This window comes from Bos indicus, chromosome 18 (genome assembly GCF_029378745.1).
Source record: "Bos indicus isolate NIAB-ARS_2022 breed Sahiwal x Tharparkar chromosome 18, NIAB-ARS_B.indTharparkar_mat_pri_1.0, whole genome shotgun sequence".
In the NCBI taxonomy this organism is placed as follows: Eukaryota; Metazoa; Chordata; class Mammalia; order Artiodactyla; family Bovidae; genus Bos; species Bos indicus.
This window is the reverse complement of record NC_091777.1, coordinates 39,549,219-39,561,380: the sequence shown is the minus strand read 5'-3', so window position 1 is coordinate 39,561,380 and position 12,162 is coordinate 39,549,219. Positions and strand designations below refer to the sequence as shown.

Genomic DNA, 12,162 nt, shown 5'->3' with positions numbered 1-12,162 from the left:
GTGTTGAGAGACTTAATGAGAAATAAATTTTAAAAAATCCTGAGCCTAAAAACCTCTAGAGTTCAGAGATGAAACAGGTGACTCACACAAAATGAGAAACAGGTTGAAAACTAACAATTCCTCTTTAATACTGCATAGTATAATACAACACAGCTATAGTTTTCTAAGACTTAGTTGTAAATCTATACCCAATCAAAATAGTATTCACAAATGATGGCAAAATAAACCTTGTTCAGACATGGAAATTTTGAGAATTTTTTCCATTCACTGTTGTTTCTGAAAGAATTAACAAGGAATTATTGCAGCAAAAGGAAAAGTCCAAGAATGTAGAAGAGGTGGAGTATACCGCTTAGTAAGTAAAAGTTGGCTTTATTTGTAATCTTAAAGAAATGTACATTTTGTCTGTCATATAACTAGCTCAAGAAATTAAAGAAAAGATGAAAAGTTTTCAAATTCATTTACATTAGGGTAGCATAATCCAGACACCAATATGAGATGAGAACACATAAATTTAAGTCATCAAAATAATCTTACTTCTGAAAATAGATAAAAACTAAATGCTAATAAGCTTATAATAGCAGTTTATTATGATTTAATTTAGCAGTTTATTATGATATATATTATTTAATTAAAATTAAATTATTTAATTAAAATAATAACATATATCAAGGAGGATTGGTTCCAGGAATGTAAAGATTGTTCTATAAATGAAAATCTATTAATTTATTACACTTCATTACAGGAAAAAAACTCTATGATTACTTTGATAGGTGCTAACAAAAACATCCAATAAAATCCAATATCTATTCCTGGTAAAAATTCTTGATAAGCTATGTAGAGACAGTTACATCTTTAACTTCAAAAAGGATATTAACAAGAATCCAAGAACAGATATTATATTTAAAAGTGGGATATTAGAAACATTTAAAAATATGAGGAGCAAGGCAAGGATGCTACAATTCTACACTGTTCTGGAGGTCTTAGTCAATGTGGTAAGATGGAAAATAAATTGTATAAATGCCAATAAGGAAAGCAATTTAGGAAAACCTGAGATAGTCAACTAAAAATCTGGGAACAGAGCTCAAAAATACCAGGATAAGAGTTTTTCTCTACATCAACAATAATTAACACAATTAAATGTACAAAAGAGCTCATTCATAAAATAATAACAACTGTAATACATCTAAGAATAAACTTAAGCAAGAAATATGTGAGATCTATAAGGAAAAGTGTAAAATCTTACTAAAGGACACACAAGAAGCCTTGACTAAAAGTAGAAACATATCATGTTCCATGTGTGTGTGCGTGCTAGGTCACTTCAGTTGTGTCTGTTTCTTTGCGACCTCAGGGACTGTAGTCCACCAGGCTCCTCTGTCCATGAGATTCTCCAGGCAAGAATACCAGAGTGGGTTTCCATGCCCTCCTCCCAGGGATCTTTCCAACCCAGGGATCAAATCTGTGTCTCCTGCATTGCAGGTGGATTCTTTACTGCTGAGCTACTGGGGAAGCCTGTCATGTTCTATAGGGTATGATAATTTCTCCCAAATGAATATAAAGTTTGAAAGTAAGACAATATGAATTTCACCAAGACAAGAGATACAAAAAAGACCAAGAAATATTTGAATGTAAAAAACAGTGAAGTTGGACCCGCCCTAAAAGGAGGTATGGAAACATAGTATCAGTTACTATCAAAAACAACTCTGATCTTGGTGCAGGAACTGACAAGTAGATCAAAAGAACAGAGAATCCAGAAAGAGATTAGTATGTATTTTGAGCTGGCACTTTGTCAATGGGAAAAGGTGGGGATGTTTCATAAGTGGAGCTGGGACAACTGGAGATCCATTTTGATAAACATAAAATTACAGCCTTCTCTCATTATTTATATGGGGCTTCTTGGCCCTGGGTCAGGAAGATCTGCTGGAGAAGGGATAGGCTACCCACTCCAGTATTCTTGGGCTTCCTTTATGGCTCAGCGGTAAAGAATCCGCCTACAATGTGGGAGACTTGGGTTCAATACCTGGATCAGGAAGATCCCCGGGAGAAGGAAAAGGCTACCCACTCCAGTATTTTGGCCTGGAGAATCCCACGGACAGAGGAGCCTGGCTGGCTACAGTTCATGGGGTCTCAAAGAGTTGGACATGACTGGACAACAAAACAGCAACAGCAGCTCATTATTTATAAATGAAATATATATATATATATATATATAAAATATAACTACAAAATTATAAAACTGTTAAAAGACAGTATAAGATAAACTTTTGCAATCTGGGGGGGGGGGGGGCGGGTAGTGAAGGCCTTCCTAAATAAGACATAAAACCTAGGATCTATTTAAAGAAGGGCCAAGAGATTTAGTTTCATAAAATTAAAAACTTTTGTATGTTGAAAAACACCATTAACAAGAAAAAATAAAAATTACAAACTGGGAGAAAATATTTGTAACTTATATAATGAAACATTATTACCTATAATATAGATATAGAAGAACCTTCTAAATCTATATCATAGAAGGTGTAGAACCGTCTATGCGGTTGCTGTTTAGTTGCTCAGTCGTGTCTGACTCTTTGGACTCCATGGACTGTAGCCTGCCAGACTCCTCTGTCCATGAGATTTCCCAGGCAAGAATACTGGAGTGAGTTGTCATTTCCTTCTCCAAAGAACCTCCTATAAGTCAACACAAAAAAGGCTAACAATCCAATAAAAAAATGGTTATACACTTACGAACAGGGCTCAATACTTTGTTCATGAGGTGGGCACTGTGACCTGCCTCCCCAATCCCCTTCAGCAGTGAAAGACTTACTCCTCTAGCTGCGGGGGTGCTGCCCTTCTTGGGGATTGCCTGGGTTGAAGAAAACATTTGCCCAAGGTCATGTCTTTCCCTAGGAAGACAGCTCACATCCAGTCACTGACCACCATGGAGGTATAAAGGCCAGCTCCCTTCTCCCCAGTTTATAATTGCTCTAGAGGTCTTTCCAGGCTCAAAGCTCGCCATGAGGTTGACTAAGGCATTTGCTGGGACAGCCCAATATCTCCTTCTGCCCAACCCTGCTTCCTTACCCTTCATAGGAGCTGATGCCAAGACCTTTCTCTAAAAATGTCTGACATGCCAGTCTGTCTCAGAGTCTGCTTCCTGGGGAGCTCAACCCACAATTATTAGAACGAAAGGAAATAAAAATTGTAATGAGAAAATCTGTTTTATTTTCCCCCATCCATCAGTTTAACACAACTTAAATAGACTGAAAACATGCCCTGTGAGTGTGGGGGAATTATTGTTGGTCAAAGTGTAAACTGGTAGAACCTTTTTTAGTATTCAATGTAGAATTCTCTTTAAACATTAAAAATAAGCATTTCCTTTGACCCAGCAAAATCTCACTTCAGGAATTAACCCCTGTATGTGGTAGAAAAACAGGTCAGTAGACGGCACAGGGTACAGTCATACTACAGAATACAAGGTAGTAACTAAAAGAAATCATCAATTAAGAGAGAAAAGAAAAAACCATCAAGATATACATTTAAAGAGCAAAGTACAGAACCACATTTTTAAAGTGACTCATTTATGAAAAAAGAAAACCTCAACATTTTATATATGTAAGTGTATAGCAATAGGCTGGGGAAGATTGCCAGCACATTTTGAGTGACTGCCTAGGGGGAGGAGAGTGGGATGGAGAAGGGAAAATGTGGACTTTTACATTTAATCTCCATAATTCTGTCTAGAAAGCCTATATTGTTGTATTAGTTGTATAATTTAAAAAACCAATTAAAAGAAAAAAGAGACAAGTTCAGGCACTTTGGCTCTTCTTTGCTATGTTTCGTGACTTTCTCCTCCTATTTGATTCTGAAGCTATGATTTGCATGAGTCTTGTGACCTAGAAGAGGCAACAATGGAAGATTTGGAAGCTCATTTGGTAATTTACTTTCTGTCTTATTTGAAGTGGTGGTTCCTTATATTATCTTTCCTTGTGACTCATACAGTAAATAATCTGTCTGCAATGTGAGAGACCTGGGTTCGATCCCTAGGTGGAGAAGATCCCTTGGAGAAGGGAATGGCTACCCACTCCAGTGTTCCTGCCTGGATAATTCCATGGACAGAGGAGCTTGGTGGGCTACAGTCCATACAGTCCCAAGGAGTTGAATATACTTTCTTTTCTTCTCCTTATGTTAATTAAGGAGCCTTAACATTCCTAAGGAGCAATCTTAAAAAAGATGTGAAGGCTTGAAGTTCAAAGCTGAGGGCCACAAAAGTCAAGGGAAGGAATGACAACTAGTTGAAAGTTTGGGTTTCTGACAGAGAGGGTGGGACCACTGCAGGGACCACTGAGAGCTCCTGGCCCGAGTGGTCTGGCTGAAGTCCTACCTGAGCGACGATCCCGCTGAGCTCCCCCTCCAACATCTTCACTTGGCACTCAAGTAACTCGATGTTGCTCAGGGAAGTCTGGTATTTATCCCTGTAGAGGTTTAAGCTCCTTTCGAGGGAGACGATTTTGTCCCCAGCCAAGGCGAGTTGCTCCTGGGCCAAATGGAGCTTATCCCCTGTGTTCTCATTATGATTTCCCAGTTCCTCCTCATAGAGAATCACCTGTTGGTATAGTAAAGAGACCACACTGAACCCACGGAAGCATCTAATGACGAAAGGATATGGCTGTAAGATAGCATGCAGAGGAGTCTTTTATCTTAACTAGAAATGCAGATGCAAAGAATAGGCCCAGCACAGATCTAAAAGCTACCATATGTAAAATCAGAATGGTAATGATTAGAAAAAATTTTTTAAAAGATTGTCCTGTTTGGATGGTAAGCTTCTTAAAGGCAGGGACCATTTCTGTTTCCCATTCTTCCTGGTATGTAGTTAATTCAATAAAGATAATGTTAGTTGATTAACAGGAATGAATGTATAGCTCCATTTTTAAAGGGCTTGAGATGGAAGTATTATTTCTTTACTAGGTATTCTCTAGAGGTCTAATTTAGAAAATGTGGAGTCTCTGGTGCACACAGGTCTGCTTCAGCAAAGGTCCCTACAGACAGTGGGGGAATAGGACCTGAAGTTCCTGGAGAATTCGCATCCTCCTTATTTAGGTTCTTTTTCTTCCTAATCAGTTAATTAGTGAACCAATTGAACAGATATTTATTGAATGCTCAAGAACAATGTCTTTGGTGCTTAGGGATATTTATACTTACACAGCACAGGCTCCTCCCTCACAGCATTTACAAACTTCTATTGGGGGAGATACAATTTAAAATTAGCAAACAACTCTTGAGTGTGCTAAATTACATGACTTGCATTATATGTATTGAAGGAGTTAAGAGCAGGAGGGTCATCAAGGAAGGCTTTATTTGGGTTCAAATAGTTCAGAATTCAGATAGAATACATTCTGTTGGTTTAAGCTGATGTATTTGCTGCCTGCCATTTTGAGAGTCATCTTAGGAAAGGATCATTTACTTTGAGGTGTTTATTAGGGAAGAAAAAGTTCTAATGAGGTGGATGAAACTGGAGCCTATTATACAGAGTGAAGTAAGCCAGAAGGAAAAACACCAATACAGTATACTAACGCATATATATGGAATTTAGAAAGATGGTAACAATAACCCTGTGTACGAGACAGCAAAAGAGACACTGATGTATAGAACAGTCTTATGGACTCTGTGGGAGAGGGAGAGGGTGGGAAGATTTGGGAGAATGGCATTGAAACATATGAAATATCATGTATGAAACGAGTCGCCAGTCCACGTTCGATGCACGACGCTGGATGCTTGGGGCTAGTGCACTGGGACGACCCAGAGGGATGGTATGGGGAGGGAGGAGGGAGGAGGGTTCAGGATGGGGAACACATGTATACCTGTGATGGATTCATTTTGATATTTGGCAAAACTAATACAATTATGTAAAGTTTAAAAATAAAATAAATTAAAAAAAAGAAAAAAAAGAAAAAGAGAAAATGAATATTTTAGATTCATATGTTTATAACAGAAGCTGTCAGGAGGCCTGCCTATACCCCCTTGACACTCACCATCCCTCCGTATGCTAACTCCCTTCCAACTGCAAGCATCTTCAGTTTTTTTGCCTGAGGGATGCACTGGCCCCAGGAGCCCACTCAAGCCGAGGAGCAAGACAAGACAAGTGACAAGTACGGGGAGTTAACAATATCAGGGGCAACCCTCAACCACTGACTGGAACGATTGGCTGGGATCAATTTTCAGTGTGTCCTATATTTCCTACCGGAGCTCTCCAGAGGGATTGAACCCTGGTTTCCCACAGCAGTGATAATCTTTTTTTTTTTTTTAATGAATTTTTATTGGGGTATAGTTGCTTTACAATGCTGTTATTTTCTGCAGCACAGCAAAGTGAATCAGCTATATGTATACATATATCCCCCCCTTTTTAAGCTTTCCTTCCCATTTAGGTCACCACAGAGCACTGAGTAGTTCCCTGAGCTATCCAGTAGGTTCAGCAATGATCTTAATTGTAATTTTCTTTATGGGCTTCCTGCCCTTGTTTGACACACTTCCTTACTCTTTCACTGTGCTTCGTGGGATCACCTCCCTCCTGAATTAACTAGTACGTATACAGTCAGACATGACAGTGACTAACACATACTTGTAGCCATCTCCTTGTTTTAGGATCTGCTGTGGGGAAACCCAAACTTAGAAGTTTGATACTTCTGTGAACAAAGTACTGAGGGAACTTGGCAGAGTGCTGAAAGTAACTTTCCAGGACTTTCCCATATTGGGCTCTGTGTCAGTGACTGTTGCTTGCCAGATCCCACAACAATTCCTCCTCTCCTCCTTGTAACAAAACCTTGACTTTGTTTGGGACAAAAGTGTGCCTCACTAAAACACTGCATTTCTTTGCCTTCCTAAGAAATTGTTACAGCCATGTGACTAATTGTTGCCAGTGGTATATAAGTCAAAGTATTGTGTGGGGCTTCTGCAAAGTGTCCTTTAAAAGGGAGGAGTGTGCCTTTCTCTCTCTACCCCGTTTCCTACCCTCACCCTGATTATTTGGAACAAAGATGTAAAGGTTGGTGCTCCAGCAGCTCTTAGGTGACCTGGAAAATGGAAGCTCTCAGCTGATGATGGTGGAGCCGAAAGACAGGACACAGGTAGCAGTCTTAGACTACCTCTCTCTTATTTTATGTCATAGAAATTAACTATTTTTAAAAATAAAAAGTATTTTATTTTATTTTTTTGAAAGATCCTTCCACTAGATAGACAAGTCTAGCTTGATACATTTTTTATATTTTCTGATTACTAAAGAAAGATCTGGTGATCCCCAGAGACCTCTTTCTGTGCAACTCGATCTTCTCTGTTACTCTACCTTACGAACTCTAAGAACTTAGTCTTCTGGGATCCTTAGATGATTCCCTTCAAGCAAGGGAGTCTACCAGGCTCTCCCAGACTCCCATTTTTGTGTCATGGACTAGAAACTCGAAACAATAAGCCAAGGACAACAGTAGTGCTCACCTCATTCGTTTCCCATTTCTCAAGACTACTGTCTTTCATTGTCTGGTGTCCAGTGCCTTCAAAAACAACAGTGTCTAACTATTTTATTTAAGACACTATTGCTTTGGCGTTTTCTGTTATATGAAGCCAAGTAAAATCCCAACTATTAATAATTCAGGGTCACTTTATTCAGGCTGGGCTCTTGTTTAAGTTAGGGTGAACCAACCAGTTTTAATACAGCTTTGCATTAGCTTTATTAAACCATGGTTTATGCTCACAGGCTTTGTCCCAGATTATATTTTGTAGAATAACCTTTGTTTCTTTCCCTCTCAATCCTTTACAGCAAATTCTCATTGGTCATAATATTTCCTTAAAAAAAAATTCCATGTTTCTTCAAGGCCCTTCATAAATTCCCTGGAGTTAGTCATTAAGTAATAGCACCATTCAAGACAGTCCTTGGAATTTTATCTCCAAAGGCAGAGGAGGACAATGCCAGAGGAGGCTGCCTGTTCCATTACTTCAAACCCATGGTTTTACTACTGCTAGTGCTACCACTGCCCAACTGATTTTCGTTCTAAGGCTTTTGTCTTTGTAATTTACTTGGGATTCTATAGAGATGATATACTCTGGTTAAAAAAAGAAAAATACCACCCCGGGACATGAATAGAAATGAATATCCAGAATGTACTTAAGTCGAGTCTACTTGATCTAAAACTCCAGTCTGCAAAAATGACTGACGAGGTACTCTCAGTGATTAACTCAGACTCAACATCTGGTTATCTTATCCGCTATGCAAGTGCCAGGAATTTATATATGATTGAAATCTGATTTTTCTAAAAAAATGATTGATTTAGTGGACTTTATACCTCTTTCATAACCCCTAGAGACCTAGAGTCTTTTGCATTTAAATTGCCATGGTAATAGAATGGAGATGATAAGCCTCCATGCACACCACACACATATGTGTGCATGTGCACACATACACCCCACACACGCACACACATACCACACACCCTGTATGCATTAATACTGGACCTCTCACCCAGTTATGCCATTCTGTTTAGTTCCCTCTGTTCAGTTTCAAAGAAATCAAGAGTTAAAGAGGGCAAGTAGATAAAATCTGCTCAAGATGTGAAGCTCTCCTCTAAGTCCACTGCTTGCTTTCTAGTAGTTTTGACCTGATTTCTGTAGATACATGGTCATATAGGACACTTCCATAGTTACTTTCTCTATACCTCATCTTCTTTCATCTTGCAGTGATGGTGGAGAATAACCAGGTCGGAAGTCTGCTTCTCCAGGACTGACTGATACTGCAAGAGGGAACAGTAAGAAGTCTGCAACTCCTCGGTGCGAAACTCCAGTTCTTGCTGAAGGGCCAGCAGCTTTTTCTTGAGTTGTTGGAGTTGCCTTAGATGACACTGCTTATTAGGCTCAAAATTCACGTGTGACTCCTCAAATGCTAAGGCTGTCTTCTTATTCTGTAATTGAGAAAGGCTTTAGATTGTTACCAAGCAGGCAGTCACTCTTTGATTTTTTTTTTTTTGATCAACCATTCACATCCATCTATCCACCCTTTTGTCTTTTCATCTCCAGAGCACTTATTAAATGTTTCACTCTGTTCACAATAAAGCATTACTTTGTACTTTCACTCTGTATGAACAATTTAAAAGAAGGAAAAAACCATAGTTCCTTCCTACTATTTAGATCTACCATTCCTATTATGTAGGTCAGAAGAAAACACACACACGAAAGGGACCTAGAGAGCACTATAAAGATACACTCGATAATATGCTTATGTTTTGTCTTCAAGTGAAAAGAAAACACAATTGACCTGGAATGGAATGGATTTCTGGTTATGGTTCTTGGACTAAACTTGATTATTAAAAATGCCCAAATAAAAGGACAAACTCTTGGGGAAATAGCTTTCTGGAGTGCTGGGAAACAGGAGGCAGAGATATTGCTAAGGCACATCTGAGCACTGACTCTGTCTCCTCTTGAAGGCAGATATGAGCTTGCAGTTGCTGAGTGTGTGTGTGTCTGTATGTGTGTGTGTGTGTGTGAGAGAGAGAGAGAGAGAGAGACAGAGATCTCTCCTTGCCAGTCCACAGTCAACCTGAAATGCTGCTAGACCCCACTTAAATTTTCACTCATTCATTCATTCCATAAGCATATGTTGAGCACCTACATTGTATCAGGTATTCTGCTCATAGGACACATCCCTGAGTTGTTTATTCTGGTACAACTGAGGTCTTCGCACGGATGCTTCTATATTTTCTTGCCCAACATTCCCAGTTGAAACAGAAGCAGGACCCTATGGTCCTTCTCCTGCATGTTCTCCACCTGTCTTTTGTCTGTAGAAAAACTTTAGCCAAAGCGTAAGTTTAATCAGAAAAGTGAGAAAATGCAGAAGCAAAGGAAAGTAGTCCAACAAGACCAAACCATAATAGCTTAGTCATTAAACAAAGTCCAGGAACTTTAGCTCCTTCTCAAGGGCTATATAGATAATATTCTGAGCCATACCCTGTGAGCTGTCTTGTAGATACTGAAACCCCCACCAGGTGGAAGAAGTTAACTACCTGATGACCAGACTGTAGCCATGACATGCTGCTGCTGCGCTTCAGTCGTGTCCGACTCTTTGCGACCCCATGGACTGCAGCCTACCAGGCTCCTCCACCCATGGGATTTTCCAGGCAAGAGTACTGGAGTGGGTTGCCATTGCCTTCTCTGGTAGCCATGACATAAGCTGCCATAATTCTGAGAACTGGCCTCAAAGAAATGGGAACAAACCAACCCTGGAACTGAAGATCAACTATACTTAAAACAATCAAGATGACGCTTGATCAGACCACTGCATGACCAACTTCAAGATGACTGTCACAGCTGATGCTGCTGTTTCTGTATGTAGCCCCTTTCCTCCATCTATATACCCCTGAAACTCCCCTTTAAAAGCTCTTGGCCACTGATTGTCAGTGGCGGGAGTCAGCCTTTGGACATGAGTCTGCCCACCCTCCTCCCCAGTTGCTGGGCTCTCACATACAGCAAACTTTCCTTTCACCAACCTTGCCTCTCAAGTATTGGTTTTAGAGTGGTGAGCAGCCAGGTCCCACTTTTGGTAACATGGTGACTTGTGAAGGAGAGGTGGATGAAGAAGCTGGCTTGTAGGCATCCCTTAGTTCCTTTCTCTGAGTACTGTCTTCCTATTCATTGTTTAAAACCCTGCCCAAATACTGCTTTGTTTTTTGCTTTCCCTCAAAGCTGTATTTGCACCAATACCATAGACTTTCTGGGCATGTCCTTAATGTGGCATTTCACATTCTGCCTTGCATTGTAATGATCTCTGTGCATCTTATCTTTTAATTAGACCATAAATTTCTGAAGGTCAGGGGTCATGTCTACTCGTATAGGGCCTAGATTAGAGATTCAGAGAGCCAGGTATTGAAGGAAAGAAAGACATGAAAACTGGTTCCCAAAAATTTGAGCTTGTGACCTTGGCCCAATTAACAGAGTACTTTCAAACTTTTCTGAAATTAAATTTGTTTTTTTTTTTTTTTACAGTTTTATCAGCATCTTCTCTATATGTCATAAAATTCAACTACTGTTAAGTATACAATTCAATGATTTGTAGCAAATTTATAGAGTTGTACAACCATTATTACAATCCAGTTTTAGAATATTCCTATCACCTCAAAAATTCCCTCATGCCCATTTGTCACTCCCATTCCTACCCCAGCTCCAGGCAACCACTAATCTGCTTTCTGTCTCTATGGATTTGCCCTTTTCAGACATTTCATATAAGTGGAATTGTATAATATGTCATCTTTTGTGTCTGGCTTCTTTCACTTAGCGTAATGTTTTTGAGGTTCATCCAGGCTGTAGCAAGAATCAGTATTCTGTTCATTTTACTGCTGAACAGTGTGACTATACCATATTTAGTTTATCTGTTCACCAGTTAATGGATATTTGGATTGTTTCAGGTTTTGGCTATTATGAATAATACTGCTATGAACATTAACAGCTGTCATGTGAATGTCATATTTTCATTTAATTAATTTGTTCAGCAAATATTATGGTACACTTCCTATGTGCCAAGCACTCTACTAGTTAATGGGGATACAGAATTTTATAAAACAGAATTTCTGCCTTCGTGAGGTCTGCATCTACTGGTGGGGGAGATGTGTGGAGGGAGTGAGGGTCGGAGAGAGGGAATGAGAGAGAGAGAGGTAGCAAATTAAAGAAGTAAATTGTGCAGTTTATTAAGAGGAAAAAGTGCTATGGAGGAGAATAAAGCAGAGGAGGGAGATGAGGAATGCCAAGATGGACGCAGTTGTGATTTTGAATTAAGTGTTCTCATGGAGGACCACACCGAGAAGGTGACATCTGAGTTAAGACAGTCAAGGAAGAAGCCTGGTGGGAACGTACAACAGGAACACTCCAGACAGAAGTAACAGCAAGTGCTAAGACCTGGAGGTAGGAGGCGCCTGATGGTGTTTGAGGAGCCACTTTGTTCAGGTTGTAGCAGAGAAAGTAAGGGGAGAGTGGTACCAGGTGAGGCGAGAAAGGAAAGGGAGGAGAGGTCTTTTAGGACCATGTAGGCCATCCTTAAATCCTTAACTTTTCCTTTTAGGGAGATGAAAGGCCATTGGAGGGTACTGAGCAGAGGAGTGACATGATCTCCTGTAGATGTCACAAAAGACACACTGGCTGTTATATTGAAAACAAACTGGAGGG

At 39.7% G+C, this 12,162-nt stretch overlaps 1 protein-coding gene across 1 annotated transcript in view; it reads right to left on the bottom strand.

Annotated features, from left to right (window-relative positions):
• Positions 1-12,162, bottom strand: part of PMFBP1 (polyamine modulated factor 1 binding protein 1) — a 48,730-nt gene that overhangs the window by 21,456 nt on the left and 15,112 nt on the right. Inside the window, exons 4-5 of the mRNA XM_070770851.1 lie at positions 8,670-8,912; positions 4,355-4,576 (exon numbers count right to left, since the gene is read on the bottom strand). Coding sequence (XP_070626952.1) covers positions 4,355-4,576; positions 8,670-8,912 — 465 coding nt within the window. The remainder of the gene's footprint in view (positions 1-4,354; positions 4,577-8,669; positions 8,913-12,162) is intronic.